We start from the raw sequence: 20,526 nt of genomic DNA on the forward strand, positions 1-20,526 counted from the left end.
TTTTTATCCCAGTGCACTCAGGTCAGCTTGAATTTATGTTAATGCCATCAGCAGAGCAGCGCCAAAAAACTCAGTGCCTGACAACCTGCAGGTTGGGGTTTTTTAAAACTATTAATTGGTCCTGAGTGTAACCATCCAGCACTGTAAAGTCTGCAGCACCTCCAGTAACACTGATTTTGGCCACAATCCATGGAGACTGCAGACAACACAACACTCTTATTTAACCTAAGCATTATTTTCTCACTAAATCCCCAATCTCCTCATTTTTCCCAACTACCACGAGCACAGTGGCTTCACAGTTTGCCATCCCTTACCTGTGTTTCCATCCTAAATCACTGTCCTGCCCACTGTTTGCATCGCTAGGTTTATCATCAGCTGTGAATTTAATTAACGTGTTGTTTCTCCCTTCAACCAGATCATTAATGGCGTTGATAAATCAAATGTGCCATTGTACTCCATAACTGAGGATCTGTGATATTCTCCAGAGGTCAGAGGACACACAAACCAAGGGATGAAATTCACTGAGACATAAATACAGTCTCCTCATCTGTGACAGTCGGATACAATCATTCTCCAGTGATGTGAGCATTATGTAAGAGAACTTTGTGTCTGGCCTCTTCCACAGAAATGCCACAAGACCAATACAGAAAAATACAAAAACTGGCTGACAGTCCATTTCATACACTGCTTCTCAGTCTCCTTTCATTTGTGCTGCTGGGTCAGTAATGTTTACTTTTGTTTCATCAAAGCTTGGGTAGAAAAATACCACCAGGGCAGTATTTTTATTAATTTCACATAGTATTTTTATTTATTTTATATGAAGGATGGAGATTAAAATGGGGAACGTTCTGTTTGTCCTCCTTGAGACTCTTTGGGATCTTCTGCCTCCTCTTATGAGAATTGGCTGGATGGGGCTTGGAGCAACCTGATTTGGTGGAAGGTGTCTTTGCCCATGGCAGAGGACTGGAACAGGATGATCTTTAAGGTCCCTTAAAACCCCAACCCATCTGTGATTCTATGACTGAGCTGGTCCCCACATGCTTTCACAACCCACATCACACACAGCTCTTGGCATCAATGAAATCATTAACAAAAAGTATGGGGAAGTTGTGCTGAAAGCTAAAACCCAAAGCAACACGAATAGCTACTGTCCACTTTGGACCAACCTGTCCACAGCAGCGAGCCTCACTGTCCACCACAGATGTCCAGCATGGCAACACCAGTGACCTGAGCACCCACCTGTGCTCCACCACATCCCTGAGCTACCTGCTGCATGAGGTTTTGCACAGGTAGCAGTTGTCAGAAAGCACCTCAAAAATCAATGAATAAAAGAAAACAACAAACCTTGTCCCCCTGCAATCACGTGGCTTGTCCTTTACTCCTGCTTTCCTCTCACGGCTGTGCTGAGCAGCCTCTGGCTGAGCAGAAGGTCTCACCTGTGCCAGCAGCAACGTGCAAGGTTCCCATGGCGAGCCGATTGAAATGCTAATGAGCAGGGCGAGGCTAGGCTCATCCACCCCACAGCACTCACCTCCTCACCACCTTCACCTTCAAAGATCAGGGTGCTGGATGGAGGTCACAACCCCAAAACCCAACCAGGCCACAGTGGCTGCTCCGGGACACCCAGACTTGGCTCTCCTGAGCGGGTCAGGGAGGGTGTGGGGCAACGAGCAGCGCTGGGAACACCCCAGAAGGACCAACCCTGCTGCAGGCACCTGCAGATGCCATTTGACGCAAGCACGGCAGGGCAGCCTTTCCCAAACACAGCCCTTAATTACACTGCAGCGGGGAGATTAGGCGATGGGTGGGATGGGATGCTCTCCGCGCTGCCCTGGCTCACCCTGCAGCCGGTGGGGACAGAGCAGCACCCCCTGAGGAGTGTGTACATCCTCCTGGGATGTGTCTGGCGGGAAATGCCCCCCGGAGGAGCCTGTCCTGCCCGGACCAGCCCTGACGAGCCCCGCAGTGCCCGAGGGCTCCAGCCCGGCGTGACGAGTCTCGCCGCGGGAGCCTTGCCAAGCTTCGAGGGCTTCGCAATTAACTTTCACAACAAACCGAAGCCTCAAGAGCTTTTAATCTCCGAGTAAGTAGGAGATGTGGGTCCTGGCCAAGGCTTTTGTGCCCTGGTTTATCGGCGAGGCGCTGATAAGGACCTGGCTGCTTTGTGTCTGCCTGAGCACAGCCACGCCACGGGAGCTCCGCTTATCCACCTTCATTTCCACGGCAGGAGAGCGGGGAAAGACACAGGGAGAGCTTTGCAACAGGTTAAAAACACAGCCAACGATCGCCTAACCTTGTGTGAATGAGCTTGAAAGAAATGCTGAAAAGCACAAATAAAAATTCCAGCACAGGTACCATCCGCCGCAAAAACCTGGTGGTGCTGCTCTCCGTCATAAAAAATAAATTAAAAAAGCGAAACTATAAAGTGCGTGTATGCATTCAAGATTTCATCAGCGAGTAGCTGATCTTCCCTGCCAGCCACCAGTTACAAGAAGGTGAAATAACTACCAAAGCAAGCCCGGGCTTGTCTGAATAAACAGGCAGGAAGGAAATTGCTGCGTGCAGCTCGCCGCCCGGCAGGATCCTCATCAGGATTCTCTGCTGGCACTTGTCACACAGACAGACACCGTGCTCGTGCCTGCGGAGTTCAGCGCCTGACCAGCACCTCAGCGTGAGAATACTTTTAATAGCTCCCCGAACAACTCTCCTGTGAGTAACGCGGCTCTCCCGCACGCCCTTCCTCTCCCCAGGGAATGCACACACTGCTGGTGCTGCTGCTGCTGCACACATGCTGGTCTCGGCTTTGCCCAGCAGCACTTTGGGCAAAATTCAGAAAGAATTGGTTGTATATTGCCCAGGACAATACTGTGGCATCCTCCTTGACTCACTTTGAGGCTCAGCCATAGCATCTGTGGTAATCTATGCTTCCTCTTCTCACCCTTGATCCCTGACGGACTGGAATAAAGAGAAACCTTCATGTTTTCATCTATATTCAGAGTTCTGTGGTGGTTTGTTTTCCTTACCATTTTTTGCTCATTTTCAATGATGAAAACTTTTGAGTTTTATTAATTACCACCTTAATCCTGCTTTCCTAATGACATGTGCACAGATTTACCATAAGATCAGAGCAATCTGCTAATCAGGGATAAACCCAGCGTACTAAAGAGGGTTAAACTTTTCTATTAGTCTTTCCTGTTGGTCTAATTAATGGTATTACCCTCTAAACTGTGCACACACTCTTAAAGAAATTGAGGATATGCTGAAAAAGTGCTGCAAAGGAACCAAAGTACATTTAATAACTTCCTACCAGTTACCTCCAGCACTATGTCTGTCTACTTTTAGGCAACAACACCCAGCTCTCTTCTTACTCAAGATACTTGGTTTGATAAGTGGCTTTGGCCATTGACATAAAAAAGCACGAACAAAAATTATCTTAAGAACATCACTTGATTTTTCTGCTTCCCCCTCTCCTCACCAGATTGCCACAAGGATATCAACACTCATTTGCTGATTCAAGTCCAGGAAAGATGAAAAACATCACTGCGGAATAAGCTTGTACTTACATCTGCAGAAACGGCCGAAAATGAATTAGCAAATGAGAGCTACCTCACAAAAACTGCAGCTCAGCAAAATATCCCCCAATTTGGAGTCTTTATGTACAGCTGCAACTAAAAGGAACCGGAATAAATCACAGCAAGTCTTCAAGGCTCGGATAATTTTCCTTCAAGAGACTCCAAAAGCTCAGCTGCTCCCAGCTCTGAACACACTGGAGGATCCAACAGCAGCATTTCTGGAGGTGTGTGGGTGACTTCCAGCACCCAGCTGAGGTGACACTGGGCAGGGTTCTTGCAGCAGGTGTCCCAACCCAACAGCAAAGCCCTTTACTCGTGTCTTTGCAGGGGACAGATCCCTGCAGCCACACAGGAGCCTCTCCAGCCTCACAGGCTTGACCTGCACTGTGGAAAGGAACTGGAAGAGGTCACCCATGTTCTCACAGGTGTCTCACACCAAATTCTCTTAATCCTAGCCCTGACACACCTCCTGGTGTAAGGATGGTACACAGGGTGGAAATAACCCTTTGAAATTAAAGGAACCAGCAGCAGGACCAAGCCCCACGTGCCTGAGAACCAAGGGTATCAGGAGGTTGATAAAGGCCCTAAAACAGGCAAATTTACATCTGAAGGGTGTAAATACTGCTTTTACTGCTCCCAAGGCTACCCACAAAGGGTCTCACCATGAAGGATTTATTTGATTTCCCCCTGCACAATATTCCCATCCACTGGAAAACACATCTGTGCAAAGCCAGGTTTGACTGAACACTGTGATGAGGTCAAAGGTGTCCAAGCTGACATCACAGTATGGACAGGCTGTCACTGACAGCCCAGCCAGCTCTGCTCCTCTGATATTATCTGCATCGTTTATCTGCCAACAAGCACAGTTAATGCTTATCTGAATATGGGGTTTTAATCCTGCAGGGTGGTCATTACCATGGTATTGTCACGGTAATTAACAGGTAGAGCTCTCGTGGTTTCCCCAGCCAAAATGAAACAAATATAATAATAAAAATAAAAAATAATCATAAAATAATCGCAGTCACACATCCAGATTTTGCACCAGGCTGTTTCTAGGAGCTACAGTTGCCCTGGTCTGTGGCAGTCCAACCCCAGCAGCAGAGGAAACACTACAGTCTACAAACCACAAGAGCATCAAAAAAAACCCCAGCCCAAGATAATACAGCTCCATTTAAATGCAAAAAAAAAAAAAAATCCTTAAGGAACCTACAAGGTATTCAAACCTCTTTAGTAAAGTGCTTCCCATTAATCCTGCCACACGTGAAATGCTGAATCAAAGACGTTCGGTAAATGTGCCTATCAGAGAAATTACACCCAAAATCAAACTGGTCCCTAATGAGTGCACTCAGAAATGACAGCAGTAAGCAGGGCATAGGAGATGTGTTAAATTACATCATTTACCAAAATACGCTGGAAATGATGCATGTCCAAGGAGGAAAAACGCATAAAAAGGTTCTCTGCCAAGGTGGCAAAATGCAAAGTGCTTTTCGAAGCTTTGAAACCAACAGCAGATGGTTCTCTGTGCCACACTCAGAGCACTCTCAGCAGCTGTCTGGGGCCACAGGCTTGTCCTAGGAGTCACACACTGGTCCTGGGAGCCCCAGCCACTGCAGACCTTTACACACCTCCAGCAAAACTTGAGCAGCTTGTGAGCAACTTCTGGGAGCGTGAGCGAGCCCAGGAGCTGGAGAGGAGCCAGGCAATGACAAGGGCATGAGAACATGGGCAAGCAGGGCAAGGTGGCAGCTCGTAAGCCCTGTTCCAGCACGCCCTGTTCACCCCGTTCTCTCCCTTTGATGCCTGTGCACTCAGCAGCTCCTAAAGTGGGGCAGACAGTGCTGGGGACATGCCCAGAGGGGATCCTTGGGACCAGCTGGTGACAATCCACTCAGCTCCTCTGCTGCCAGCCTCAGTCCCAGCTCTGCCTCACCCAGCAGTGCAACAATGCACCAGAAGCATCTGTGCACAGCAGCATCAGGACACCAGGGCCTTGCAGGAATCCATCCTGAACCCAACACAACTGCCTGGGTAGCTTCTAATTAATGAATCCTACAATATCTTTGCTTATATTACAATGTGCTACCCCAAACCAGAACTTTTTGATATTAAATACAGCTTTTTCACTAAACAGGTAGCCTTTCTGTGGTTTCTCAGACCCATGCTGCTATGAGCTTTATATTTTTAAGGGTTTTTTTCTTCCCCCCCACAGGAGCTGCACAGCTTTGGCCTCACCACCTCCCTCTGCTTTCCATGGAAATTTAAGAACCCCATTAATCAGCCCTCTCACCCTGAGCTGTCAGTTCTGGACCTCTCTTGACCGCGAAAGGAGATCATGCAGGAAACTAAAGCTCATTTGAGCAAACCCTGTGTGGCTTTAAAACAAGCTCCCTTCCCAAGGATGACAAAAACGATCTTTGCAGATTCAATTACACGATGCAAATGCGGTGGGGAGCACACCGTGTCTCCACCTGAAATGCTTCTCCTGCTCCTGCCTGAGCCATCAGTTTGGCAGGAAAAAAGAAATGACAAATTTGGGCAAAGCCATTTAGCAGCTCTGGATATACTGTAGGAGATATAAAAGGTCAAGGAATTAATGTTAAGAATCTGCAGTGGATAAAACAACAGGTTTTGCCTGGGCAGATAATGCAATAATTGACAAACATAAAAGCAAATAATTGGGTGCATTTAAGGCTAGAACAAACAATGATGAACACACAGAGAGAGAATATTTCACCATCACAGGATGAGGAATCTGTTTTCTGAATGTGCTGCTGTTACACAAAACCACACAAAGACGTTGTTCAGCTTCAAGGAAGAATCAAAAGCCCAGCAAGTAACTCAGAGCTGGGCTCTGCTCATCCTCACCCCCTCCTTGAGGAGTCACCCCAGTGCAACACTGCAGAGGGACAGAAAACAGATCCCACAAGGTCTCCTCCAGCAGCCCTGCCTGTGCCCTCCTGCCTTCCACATCAGAGGGCAGCTGCTCTTCAAAATGCAGCTGCATTTGGAGATTTTCCTACTGGAAATCTCAGTATGGTCTACTAAAACCTTTACAGCAGTCCTCCAGGTTTCTCCCAACATGTTATTTTGCCCTCCTGCAGCTCCAGAGAGTGTCTAGACCATCCAAATCTTTAGCATCAAAAGTTCCTCAAATCTATTCCTCGAATCAATTTGCTTTGCTTTCCACCCCTAATAGAGCAAATCTCCCTGGAAAACAGGCAAACACTTCCCGTGCTTGTGTGCCTGCAGCAAATTTCGACCTGCAACTGCATCTTACAACAATTGGAAATATCCTGAAAAAAAACCCCATTTTATGATGGGAAGGCAGAGACCACTCAAACCAGCCAAAGGCCAAAAGCAGAATCTTACAAAGACCTTGTAACTCAGCCCTAAAGGTTATGGGATTCTGCTGTGCACATCTGAAAAAGCAGATGAGGCCAAAACGAAGCATTTTGGGATATTCTGCTGTTAAAAGAGAGCAAGGAAGCTGTTATTGGGAATTAGCCATGGCATGGCTGCTGCCCAATCCCAGTGCTGGGATCTCCACTCAGTCCATTGCTGATGGCCAACAGGGATCCCACACTGCTTTTCCCAGTTAATTTCCACAGAGGATGATGGACAGAGTTTAGTAAACTGAACAGAGTTTGGTTAAAAGCAACAGGCTGGAGCAGTGGGTGCACTGCCAGCCTTCATCCTTCATCATCTCTGTGCTCTGCACACTCACAGCACTCAGCGCTGGAAAACCCTCCAGCTGTACAGTGACTGAGGGAATGGCTGGCCAGTTCATGTTCTGGCTGAATTTAAAGAGTAATGAGAGTCAACTTCTGCAAACGCCATGATTCGGTAAGAATTAAAAGGCAAAGGAAACTCAAAAGACTCAAGTTTTAGGTTCTTGGTTCCAAACGTGGTCAGTGGCCTCAACCTGCTGGAGCAGAGGTACAAGCTCTGTTTCACCTTTCCTGCAAAAAAATACTTCCCAGCCATGTCAGCTCTCCAGGTTTGATTGCTGCTGCTGAAGAGAGTCAGACAAAAACCTGCAGATCAAGACACCATTGTGCTCCCTGACTCTCTTTACATCCCACAAATTCACACCAAACACGATTTCCCCCACCTCCAATACATGCTGCTCTCTGCAGAAAGGTGATTTAACTCCCCATTGAGGGAGAACACACATTCTATGAGAGAGCAAGTGATGGAAAGGTTTGGGATTCTCCCCCAGAAGCCACCCAGCAAAGTGAGACCACAAAGAAGAGATTGCACAGGACAGCAGCAGCAAAGGCTGTGACACACCAGCTCCCTGTCAGATAAAGCCAAAGGTTCAGCAAAGATAGAGCCTCTGAAACCTGTGAAATCTTAATTTAGAAGAAGAAGAGGCATGAAAAGACATGAGTCAGAATGACTCTGTAAGGACCAAGAAGGGTGAGAAACGGATTTACAGATGCCCTCAGCAGAGATGCTCCTTCCAGAAAAAACCTTTACAGAAGCACCAAGGGACAAGGATGATTCTCCAAGACTGGGATGAGCCCAGCCTGGACCATGTGACAGCACAGCATCACTCTGTCCCTTTTCCTTCTTCAGTGATAAGGGTGATCCTCTCCCAAACTCTGGGACTACTGGGTGCCCACAGGAGATCCAGGATGCCCTTAGGATGGCACCACACTCCCCTCCACTTTTCTGTAGGCATCTCTCCTCCTTTCCCATCATCCAAATGATCCAAAAGCAAATTCCAGCCTCATGTACTTAAAATGTGTGGCTGACCAGATATCTGAAAAACAAAAGAGCTTTTTCCATGTCTCTGGGCAAACACAGCCCTGCCCGCTGCAGCTTTCCCACTACATGAGTGTCAGAAATCCTCATGACAAAAACCCATTTCTCACTAATTGCTCCCTGCAAAAACATTTCTCCGCTGCAGCTCATCTTCTGCACTCCAAGGCAGAGGTCTTTACAGTTCAGCAATTTTCAGACACAGACACATCACTTTATCAAGCCCAGCTGAAAGCCAGAAACCTGACCCAAAAGCCACCCACACCAAGTCCAGGTGGGAACAGCCAGTTGTGGCCAGCTCTGTCCCCATTTCAGAGGCTCCTTGCAGGGATTTGGGGAAGGAGAGCACTAACAAGATTAGGGAATCAGCAGTTTATCAGATTGTGGAAGCCAGAACTGGACTGAGGTATTGAGATGTGCCTGGGAGTCACTGCCTCCTGCCAGTGTCACACGATCAACACCTCTGCAAAGCTGTTCTCCAGCAATTCACTGTCCCCCTGGAGAGCCTCTGCTACCTCAGGTCCCCTTGGATCACAGCCCATCCTCATCACCCAACATCAGCCTCTCATCCTGGGGAGAAACCTCTAAACCCTCACCATCACACCTCCAATTACCCCTGTTGGCCATGGGTGCAGAAGGAAAAGCTTGGGAAGAGATTTTCCTCACCTTTGCAACTCCTGCAGACAAACTGACCACAGGAAGTGCTTCAAAGCTTTCAAAAGCAGTTATTCCACTTCTGTATTCTGGTGAGACTGCCTCTTTTTCCTCAAAAAAAGCTAAACACATCCCACCTCCTGCACATTTGCAAACACCAAAATAATCTAGCTGGAGGTTCTGCAGAATCCATCTCGATCCCCAAAACCATCACCCACTAAGTCTCAAGTAAAATTATACAGAAATGAAAAACAGGAAGAGATTGCAAAGCAACAAGAAGCAACCCCCTGAGCCTTCAGCATCCCAGGGGTGAGGAGACATATCCTGAAAAATGAGGCCTCTGGGTGACTGATTCCCTGGGGCTTTGCAGGTAGCTGCTGCCCTGCTCTGCAGGCTGTGTTGTGAGCAGAGGGTGCTGCAGCTGCTGCATCAGGACCAGAGCTGATCTCACACCTTGCTGGCAACGAGAAACTGTGAGGGTTGAATTTTAACAAGCTGGAGATTGCTTGTTAAAATGCTCTACATGGTGCTGGTGCTGGGGTTCAGTGCCAGGTGTGCAGTGAGGTGCCTGGGGAACTGAGAGGAGCAGGGAGCACTCAAGGAAAGGTGTTTGCAGCCCCTGCCCAGGGCTGTAAAGCCTCTTTTGGCATCTCAGAGAATTCCATATTCAGCCCCAGAGACAGAGAACACCGAGTCCACTGATGTATCTGGAGGAACAAAGAATAAGTAATGAGAGGACAGATTGTCCTTTTGGATGACACCACCAGTGATTATCTGAGAGTGCCTGGACCCAACCCACAAAATCACACTTAATCTTCCCCAGTTTAAGACTGGGACTTGTTTCTACATTCCTCTCCCCACCTGCAAGTCTAACACCATTTCCACAGTTATACTTCAAGCTGGGGAGTCAAAAGCCCTGGATTAAGTCCTCCTTCAACTTCAGTTTACTTGAGCTTACTCATCCTTAGGAGCTTCATTATAACTCCCCTGGACAAAGCCTAAAGCAATGATAATCTAAATATTATGCTAACCATGCCAGATGAGGCTTTTGAATAGGTAAGCTCCAGTAAAGATATTTAAATTAACATCTTCAAAGACTAAGATGTAGCAGGGACATGGAATGTTATCTGCAGCCAGTTCCCTGTGTCTAAAGCAACCATGGGAACATGGCTAAGCACAGATTTATTTCCCAGCACAGGCAATTGTTTTAGAGCATGAAACTAGTTGCTCCCTCAACCCCTCAACTACACAGGACAAAGGGAAACAAAGTAGGAAATCATTAGAAAGAGTAATAGTACAGCAAGACCTTGATCTTGTGATAAGCATGGTACAAAAATGCTCCCAATACCCAACTGGGCAGCAGTATCCAAACTCCTCAGGCTTCTTTACAGTATCAGCTCTCCAGCTCTGGAAGAACAAATAGCAGGGAAGATTTCTGAAGAGATGAAAATGGTACATTTTCAACAGCCTGAGATGATTACTCACAAAATAGCAACAGCACAGAGGTAACTGATTGCCTCCCGGGCAAAAGTCAAAGTCTTTGCATTGTAGCTATGAAAGGATACTGAGATCAAAGGGAAAAAGAGAAAAGTCTATTTTAGGCTGTCATGAGCAGAAAGGTCCTCCTGGCCCCTTGGCATCACCACATACCAAGACATGACTGAAATCTTTCTCATGCTGCCCACGACCGAGATAACCACGCAGCAAGGAGGAACCCTTGATTCCAGGAGCAGGGTGCAGCTCCTGCCCCATTCCCAGCTGGATTTTGGCAGCATCCCTGCAAAATAATCCTCACTGCCATGGGCCAGGATGTGGTGATCAGTGTGCCACTGCTGAAATCAGAAGTGAGATAAGCCAAACGCCGAGCGAGGTGTTATTAATAACACTTAGCGATTGATTGCGCGTTACATCTTCAAGCACTTTACCAACATTAATTAATTAAGGTGTTTTCCATTTAACGTGGGAAGGAGACTAAAGCACAAACACGAGGCTGAACGGACCTGATGCAGCACGGCAAACCATTGCCAGACTTCAGATTTCCACTGCTTTTTACCAAACTGTGGAAATTACAGGTATACAGGTTGGGCAAAGCCATGAAGGCAAAAGCCCAGAGGTGCAGCCAGGATGACCAGAGCTGACCACAGACCTGCCACAGCAATGCTGTGCTGCATCCCTCCTCATCACCAGCATCCCACCCCGGAGCACTGGGCACGTCTCTTGCTCACAATCAATTCAACCAATCCTAATTCCAACACGGATTCCAACACGAGGGTGCTGACACACGGCTGCAGAGATGTTACCGAGCGCTGCCTGTAATTGCTGTGCTAAGAGCTGGGGACATGAAGTATTGATTCCCACCCTGATCTGCATCCAAGTTTAGACAGAGGCTGCAGCCAAAATACTTCTCGCAGCAAACTCACTGGTTAAAAGAAACTGTCAGGGCTGAGAGGTTTGAATGATTAACACTCACGCTAAGGACTGTAACAATGCACAAGTTCCATGCCTGCCTACCTACACACACCCACCACCCTGCTCTCCCTCTTAGCTGAATTCTTCCACTTTTGATTAAAAGTACGGAAAAGAGGCCCTCAAAACATACCTTGCCGTGGCAAAAATAGCACATTGTGGCAGAGAGAAGTCTCAGAGTGCACAAAAGGGGCAGTTATTACCTCCAGCTGCCTCGAGCTGCACCATAATTACACAAATAACACATCTGACAAACTCAGTATTAATTACTGGTTGAGCATGGCACAGAGACACACATTCACCTCCTTCCACACGACTTGGGACTGACCTGGAGCAGCTGCCTGCAGCACTGTGATCGTGAGCTGCTTCCCACCACACAGAAGGAATTGTTCCCTGTGAGGGTGGTGAGGCCCTGGCACAGGGTGCCCAGAGAAGCTGTGGCTGCCCCTGGATCCCTGCAAGTGTCCAAGGCCAGGTTGGACACGGTTTGGAGCAACCTGGGATAGTGGAAGGTGTCCCTGCCCATGGCAGGGTTTGGGACTGGATGATACTTAAATTCCCTTTCAACCCAAACCATTCTGGGATTCCATAAGCAAAGAGACCTCATGATTCCAGCAGGTGCTTCTCCTCCCAGACCAAAGCAGACCCCAAACAGCACCCATTTGCCACCCAAGCACCACCAGCACCCCCAAAGCTGCACTTGCAGGCTGCCACCCCATTCCCCATCCTCCTGCCTGCCTTTAATATATTTGCATAAATCAAACAGCTTGGCAGCCCTCCTACTAAGAAGACTCACAACAGCAGAGCTATTCAGAGATTCTTGTTTTCACCCCATCCTTCTGAACGTCGTCTCAGAATCCTTGAGGAAAAGCATACGGCTCACTATAGATATCTTGGGCCTGTCTACACAAACACTGAGTGATGTAGGAGAGCACTCATGGCAGCATATAAACAATAGTACCAGACTTAGGGAGGAAACACAAAGCAGAGTGAATCTAATCGGTGGGTTTTGAGAAGATCAAGTGCTCTCCCCCTTTTCCTTGCAAAGCATGACAGACACAACACTCTTCAGATGCAATTTTACACTTAACTGATTGGCTTCTGTTACAACACCAGTGGTGCAGGGCTGGATGTATCCCAATTTTTATAACAGCCTATTAAATTCATGGGGAAACACAAAGACTCATCCACAGCCACAAGGCCATGGAGTCACACCTCGCTGGGGAAGCGTCCATTCTCCTAACTCCTAGTCATCAGCACGCTGAGCCAAATTTCCCAGATGGACCAAACCCTCCAGCAACTTCAGCAGTCGCTGCAGGTACCAATCTCACACCCTGCTGAAGGTGGGGCCACTCTTCTTCACCCATCACAGGGACCCCACAACTCCAAAGCACGTGTAATTGGAATTATAAAGCAGAAACATGCAGGCTTTGGGGAGCAGAGCACATTTCTTTGGCACCTTTACAGGGCACCAACTGTTTTCCAGCATGCTGATAGTAAAGGAACACAAAGAGGAGCTTTTTCATCACTCAACAGATTAGAAAACCTCTGAGGAAAACAAAAAGAAGCCCTAACCCTCAGAGAGCCACACACACCCCATATCCCTTGCCAGGACACGCTGCAGAAATGTGCATCTCCCCAGCAGCGTCCTGGAGAGGAAACGAAACCAAACACTGAGCACGCACAGAGACCAGTGTGAGCATGAGCAGCCAAAGGGTTTTACCTGCTCTCCTGGCTGGCAGCCTGCATTTCCACATGCATGCCCTGTACAGCGTGTCACCATCTGCATTCCTGATGCCCCTGCTCCACAGGGGAGGATGGAGGCCAGCGTGCTCCTTCTGCCCTTCCAGCAGATTTTTATAAAAGCAAGAGCCTCAGTAGCCTGGCTACAGTGCGTGGCAGAGTGTGGCTGAGATTATCCCAACAGGCACCTCAGCAGTTCAGAAAATCCCTGGCCACACAGGTAACTTCACTTCCTACATCCCCCCAGCCACCAGGAAGCTCAGCTGGGTGAGTGGAATTCCCACCCCACACTCTCACTAACAAAACAGTGAAATACAAGCTGGATGGAATAAATCCACTAATTAATCCCTCTAAATCAGTTTGCATTAACGCCACGAACAACAACACACCGGCGATGCAATCCCATCAGTTCCAGCCGTGGCAGGGAGGTTGAAACAAGATGATCTTTAAGATCCTTTACAACCCGAAGTGTTCTGTGATTCTGTAATTCCGTGATTACATCCTGCCGGCAGCTACTCTGCCCCGCCAAGCGCTACGCTACCTTTAAAAAGCTTCCCCAAAACGCTACTGTTATTTGAAATAACGCGGAACCACCCTACCCGGAGATACAGTAAATAAGTGACGAGTAAATAACAGCTACTGACGTTTTTATCGCACAGGTGTAAATTCAGTTATCGGGAAAGGGGAGGGCGAGCACTATTTCTGCTCTGACACCAAGGCTGCTCGGGGTGAATTGTCATGCAAGCCTGTAATGATTTGGGAAATACACGCTGAAATCCAAAAGTATCCAAATGCAAATGTATCAATGATGGCAAGCCACTCTGATTAGCAGGAAACTGAATTCCAGCCTGGCGAGAGCACCACGAGTACTAGGGGAGCGATCCGGGCTCAGCTGCTCAACCTTCCCCCAAAGTCTCTCCCGGCTCCCCGCGCACCCCGTTTTCCTCGCTCGGCCCCGAGGCTGGCAGACAACTTCCCGGGATGCGGGGAGCACAGGGGGTGTGTGCATCGCACAGGGGCTGGTCCAGCCTACCGGGGGTGCTCGGTGGGCTCCCCGTGCCGTGTGCGGACCGAGCCCCGCAGCCCCGCAGCCCCCGAGCCCTGCAGCCCCGGGCCGGAGCGGGCCGAGCGCGGAGCGGCAGCAGCAGCAGCGGGGAGCGGCGGGGCCGGAGCGCGGAGCGCGGATCGCGGCGGTAACATGGCTGCTTTCCTACCGAATTACGAAACCGGCTGTGGGCGCGGGATTACCGGGGAGAGCCGGCCGGGGGGGATCCCGGGGCAGGGAGCGGCGAGGGGATGGCAGTACGCAGGGTGGCGGCGGCGGGAGGAGGATGCGGGGAGCAGCGAGCATTTGGGGCGGGGGTCTCCCTCCTTCCTCGGGCGGGCTGCTGGAGCCCAGCGAGGCGCCGGCAGCAGCCGCAGCAGGGAGCGAGCGAGCCCGCCCCGAACCCGGCGGGCAACCCGCAGCCGACGGGACGCGCCGGGCACCCCCAAAATAAACAATGAACAATACCGCCCAGCGCAGGCGGCGGCCGGCGGGGACCCCTCCGTACCGACCTCACCCCCCTCGCCCCTGGCCGCGGCGGGACCCACCTTGCGCGCCGTGCGGGCCGTGCTCCATGGCCGGGTCGCTGCCCAGCTCGGCCAGGCGCCGGCCGGTGGCCGCCAGCTCGGCGCGCAGCGCCGTCACCTCCTGGCCCGCCGCCTGCAGCGCCCCGTCGATGCGCAGCGCCAGCTGCTTGTTGTCGTCCATCATGTGCAGGATTTTGGCCTGGGGGGAGGGAGGAAGAGGAGGAGAGAGAGAGGTGAGAGAGGGAGCGGCGGGGGGCGGGCAGGGGGCTGTGCTGGGCAGGGGGGCGAGGGGAGCCTGAAGGGGAGCAGCGAGAGGGGAGTGGGCGGTGCGAGGGGGCGGCGCGAGGGGAGGGGGCTGGGGGGCGAGGGGGGGACAACGGGGGGACAAAGGGGAGGGGGAGCTGTGCGAGGGGGGCTCGGAGAGGGGGAGGTGTAAAGGGGAAGGGGATCCGTGCGAGGGGGTGCAGAGGGAGGGGGTCTGCGAGGGGGGACAAAGAGGGAGGGGGCTGTGCAAGCGGAGAGCGGAGGGGAGAGGGGTTCCGCTCGGGGGTGCGCCGAGGGAAGCAGGGGCTCTGCGCAGAGCGGGTACAGGGGGCACAGGCTGGGCGGGGGGCTCGGGGTACCCCCTACCTGTTGCCCCCCCCGGCAGCCCGGGCAGGGCCGCGACGGAGGCGATCGCGGCTCGGCCGAGGGCATCCGCGGTGGGAGCGCGGCGGGAGCGCGGCTGCGGCGGGGCGGGGCGGCTCGGGTTCTCCCGGGCGGGGCGGAGGGACCCTGCGGCTCCCGCGCCGCGCTCCGAGCGACACCCCCCGCAGCCCCCCGGTGAGTTCAGGGGTGCTGCGGGGATGCTGCAGTGCCCGCGGGGAGCTCTGCACGCCGCTAGGGAAGAGCCGTTCTGCTCACTGCGCTCGGCTTCACCCTGAGCCTGGCCGTGCCCGGCAGCTGCCTGCAGCAGGTGTAGGAAAATGGGCTCCAAAATTCCCCCTGGAAAGATTTTGGGGCGGGGGGAAAGAGCCACCTGAGCGTCGTCAGCACTGCAGCAGTACTAGTGCGAGAGCTCTTACACTGGCGGTTCGTGTGGCACGAACCCAGGGTGAAAAAATCGAGAATTATTGCTATCATCCATTCGCTGGCGACTGCTAGAGGGAGCGCGGATGTTTCCCTGTGCCTTATCCATCCCTCAGAGGGATCCACTTGTGTGTTTGCCAGGGCTGCAGCAAGCCTGCAGAGCTGCCACCCTGCCCGTGGCAGCCGTGCAGATGGCTTCATCCTCGCTGAAGTGAAATTACAGAACCACAGAGTGATTTGTGTTGGGAAAAACCTTAAGGATCAGCTCATTCCAACGCCCTGACGTGGGCAGGGACACCTTCCACGCCACCAGGTGTATCCAAGCCCCGTGGATAGGGAGGTTTTGGAGCCCATGGCCATGTGGCTGTACCTCCCCAGTCCATCCCTGCATCCCAAATCTGCAGGCAGCCGTGCTGCGAGTTGTCACCTGAGCCACCTGTACCTGGAAAAGTTCCCAGATGGGTTTAGGAACTGGGCAGGAGCTCCCATGGCAGTGTGGTGGGAGCCTCACAGAAGCAGGAGTGGGTTTGGGAAGCACAGCTGGGATGGTGAGCATGGACTCTTGCTAAGGGGAAAGTCAGAGAAAATCATGAGCCATAAGGAAAGGGGGAGAAACAGCCCTGCACAGTTGGCTAAACCCTCTGATATTTGCCTAAATTCGGGCTTTTGGCTGAACAAGCGGAGAATTTGGGGCAGCTCTTTGAACTTCAGTGTGTCCTTGTGCAGCAGCACTGGCACTGCAGAGCCCTGATTCCAAATGCAGCAAAAAGGATAGAAAAGGGATCCTCTTCTCCGAGAGCTGCAGGGATGGCTCCAGGAGAGGCTTGACATGAGGCAGAGCAGGAGCACATCACCATCCTACCCATCCAGGGACTGCAGGATGGGGCTCTGCAGGAGGGTTTGGTGTGCAGAAGCCCCAGGCAGCTTTTTGGGAGAGAAATTGAGTAAATCTGCTGTTAGTCTGCTGAAAATCATCAACAAGAGCAGCCTGGGTGCCCCAAAACCTCAGGTCTGATCTGGATCCTGGGTACAGCCAGCTCTCCAAGAGTCAAAAGGATTGAGTCCCTTGTCAAGTAGCATCTAGACCTCACATCCATCTGGATCAATCCATCTAGATATTGTAAAACAGAGAAAATTTAGCATTTATTCACTGGCTTTTGCAAGGGACAGATTTCTGACTGAAAGTTTCCAGCAATGTCTGCAACCCAAGCTGGGTGCTGGGCCAGGGCACTCAGAATATCAGTGGAAAGGTCTGTTTTCCTTAATGAATTCCCAGAGGGTCAACGAAAAACCCGCAAGGAGAATAAATGCAATTTTTGAAATTCTTTCTCCATCATCTCTACAGCCATCGCTGAACGAGATAAAGTTCTTCAAGTGTATAAAGAATCTGAATTCTAATCAAGATAAATGCCCAGTTTCATACCTAATTTGCATGAGTATGTGCTGCAAACTGTGTTTGCAAATGAGAGAATTATGTATGTAACCAGATAACCTGAGTGTGCAATCCCAGTGCCGTACATGCAAAACTTACTCATTGCACTTGAATGAAAGTAAAGCTTCAGCAGAAAGGAACTTGGCTTTAAAGTACAGGCACATTATTTTTATCGTAAAAAAATCAGGTTAAAGCTGATTTGAACCTTCCAAGAACCCATTTAGCTGCTGAGGCAAATTCCAGATGATGATTCTTACTCAATCTAACTATAATAATAGGCTGGTTGATGATTTGCTGCACTGTCAGAGCTGGAATTCTCAAAATTTAGTGACTGAGAGAGAATTTCTACATTAGCACGTGGCTATTTAAAAAATGTGTCCTAAAGCTGGCTGTGGCCTCATGGGTAAATTAAAAACCTCACTTTAAAAACTTTCCTTACTACTTTCAAGTCCTCCTGAAATCCACTGAAGATACCTTGGAAGATTTTCTCCCCTTTCCCATACCTCCTCCCATCCTGGGGAACAGCTGGATCCATTAAAATTGATTTTGATCTCTCAGAGCAGAATTTGATTTCTCTGAATTTCCGCCTGGGAAGAGCACAAAGTGTCACAGCAATCCTGGGGTATCAGCCAGAGGAAAAGGCACAAGGATGGGACATTCCCAACCCAACTGGGTTGTGCCACAAGGCCAAGCCTTTGCTGGAAACCTCAAATTCGAGATTAAATGAAACTTTAGGAAATGAATTGTGCCTCATTGCCTTTCTCCCACTAGTTTTTAATTAAGAAAAAAAATGGAAATCAAAAGCTAATTAAAGACCCAAAATTAGAAACATATTATTTCCCAAAATTGCTTAGATGATTATTTTATTTTATTTTATTATTTTTATTCCAGCTTTTACCAGGAGATTGGCAGCTCTGCAGGGAGTCTGTGTCCCAAAGGGATGGGAGTCCCTGGCCATGCAGATGAGGCATGAAGAGATTGGGAATATTTCCTAAGGACACAAGGGAAACCTGAGTCAATGCCAGGAAGTCACAAATCTTCATTCAACCTTACTACACTCAGCATCTGTTCAGGTACTGCAAGGGGAGCCTTGAAAACCTGAAAGAACCCCTCAGTTTTGGGCAATATGTTCTAATAGTGTCATCACATCCAGGCAGGCTATTCCTCAAGAGTATGTAAATGGAATAAACACGGATGGAGGAAGATTTGAGAGTTCTGCTCTTCATCTTTGCTCTTGTTTCAACCTAAGGAGTGCAGTAAAGGGAATATGAGAAGATTTAGAAGATGAAAAAGGGCTGAGAAGCACATGAGTACCATTCAGGCCTTCCAAACCCTTTAATTTGCTATTCAGATTACCACTTTTTATAGTTTAATATGTACAATATGCAAAGGAACCAGTTTAACTAAATGGGAAAAGCCTTCTGTGTTAAGGTTGAACGTAATCTAATAGGGCCCTTTGACTTGATTCAATTAAATCCTTCTTTTTCCAATTAAATAATCATCCGGAATTTAATAAAAATGAATTTCCATGTGTCATCCTGCAGAATGATGACCTCTGTGATGGGGAAGGCTTATGTAAATTCTGCTGATCGCTTTTTATCTGCCTCTGCCTCTCTTCCTCCAAAAAAAAATTGCCTTCTGCCTGTATATTTACATTAATTTCTCATCTGCTCCATGTATCTCTGTTTGCAGGAACAATTCCCAGCTGGAAGGGCTGTGAGTATCACCAGCTTCTTTCAGCACATCCTCAAAAATGGACCTTCTGTGATGGGAAAAAAGATCTCCAAAGCAGGAGTTTTGCTCCGTGCCCCAGGTTTGTTGTGCCCTGGCATGCTGCAGTGCCAGCTTCCAGTTGGCCCCTTCCAAATATCACCAGAGGCATCTGTACATCCATTTATCACCAAGAAAATCCAGTCCAAGAGACCAGCAAACTCCAGCAGCAATCCTCAGGACAAGCACAGCGTGGCTCATGTTCCATAGTCTCTTCCAGCACATCTCTGCTATGTAATTCCCATCAAAGCTACAATAGTTGTTAATATCTACATTTTTTCCCCCCTCTGCAAATGGCACAATATAATTTGGGTGTTTATAACTGCATTTCACCCCCTTCTCACTCATGAAATGCAGAGCACCAGCTCTTTCCTTCCTCAGGTGTGCTATCCAGCAGCACCTTAATGCAAAGCTTGCTGACGTGGTACTGCTGTAATAACTCGTTAATACAGTAACTTATTAACTTATAAGTTATTCAAACCGAATTGAACAGAGCTAAGGATGGACAGATTAAAAATCTGAGTGAGTATTCAGTTTCTCCCCGCGATGCTGCAGTGCCACATTTCCCCATCTCTCTCTCTGAGCGGCTGAAATGGTCCTGGCGACCTTCCTGTGCTGCGCGTCCCTCGGGACTGTGAAAACAAACCCATTAATGTTTATAAAGTGTCTCAGACTGGGGGAATTACATCACTGTGGCGAGATACAAGCTTAATGGATCAAAACAAACCCCAGCTCCAAACCCCCCAGCTTAGCCACATCTCAGTTACCCGGCGCAAACCTCGAGGAATCCCGCTGAGAAGGGATAATTGAGAGAAAAATGTGATCCCGGAGATTTTTCTGCAGTAAACCCATTTTAAGTTAATAGGAAGCAGATTTCTAGCCCCCTTTGCAAACGGCTGCCTTCCCCAGCATATTTCACAGCTGAGCGCATCCATGGCACCAGCTTTGGTCGCGGGGCTATTAAACCCAACATTTGTTTAATGAATTACAGCAGTCCGTGGATCCTCGGTCTGGATTTGAATGTTTATTGGGAAGACGTCAGCAGCCAGCTCTGCACGAGCAGGTATCGGCATCAGGGATGAGCTCCTGCTGTGACAGACCCAAAATTTTGGATATTTTTTTGGGTTCTGCTTTCTTATCGAGGGCAGGTTACCCAGGAGGCCCAGGATCTCTCCTAAACATAAAACTGTTTGGATTCAGGGCAAGTTTGGGGTGTTTTCTTCATGTTTGTGAACAGTAAGAGATTTCTCTCATCTAAGAGAGAAATTCTTGTGCATCTCCCACCTGGCTGGGTGGGTCTGTGCGACTGGAGGGTGAATGAAGCCAATAAACCTCACACAGTCAGGCAGGGTTGATGTGCAGCAGCTCTCTGCAAGGTGACCCCACCCTCACCTCGCCAGCCAGTCTATAAACCTCGACAAAAAATTAACTCAGGTTCACCGTCCTGCTTTAACCACCCTCCACTGCAAATTATGGGTGAAGTTC

The 20,526-nt window shown here is 49.5% G+C and overlaps 1 protein-coding gene and 1 long non-coding RNA gene across 3 annotated transcripts in view; one reads left to right on the plus strand and one right to left on the minus strand.

Annotated features, from left to right (window-relative positions):
• KAZN (kazrin, periplakin interacting protein) overlaps positions 1-20,526 on the minus strand; it is a 195,829-nt gene that overhangs the window by 69,033 nt on the left and 106,270 nt on the right. Inside the window, exons 1-2 of one of the 2 annotated variants that reach the window (XM_085079987.1) lie at positions 15,402-15,898; positions 14,793-14,970 (exon numbers count right to left, since the gene is read on the minus strand). In XM_085079987.1, the coding sequence (XP_084936113.1) occupies positions 14,793-14,970; positions 15,402-15,467 (244 nt within the window). In that variant the 5' untranslated portion in view covers positions 15,468-15,898. Of the gene's footprint in view, positions 1-14,792; positions 14,971-15,401; positions 15,899-20,526 lie in introns of those variants that run through there. The other variant, XM_085079986.1, reaches the window with a different exon arrangement.
• On the plus strand, positions 14,043-20,246 carry LOC146428309 (uncharacterized). The gene is made up of 2 exons (XR_014856135.1): positions 14,043-14,392; positions 18,163-20,246. It is a non-coding gene; the product is annotated as an uncharacterized LOC146428309 (long non-coding RNA).

The sequence above is a fragment of the Lichenostomus cassidix genome, chromosome 21 (assembly GCF_008360975.1).
Source record: "Lichenostomus cassidix isolate B80296 chromosome 21, HeHo_3.0, whole genome shotgun sequence".
In the NCBI taxonomy this organism is placed as follows: Eukaryota; Metazoa; Chordata; class Aves; order Passeriformes; family Meliphagidae; genus Lichenostomus; species Lichenostomus cassidix.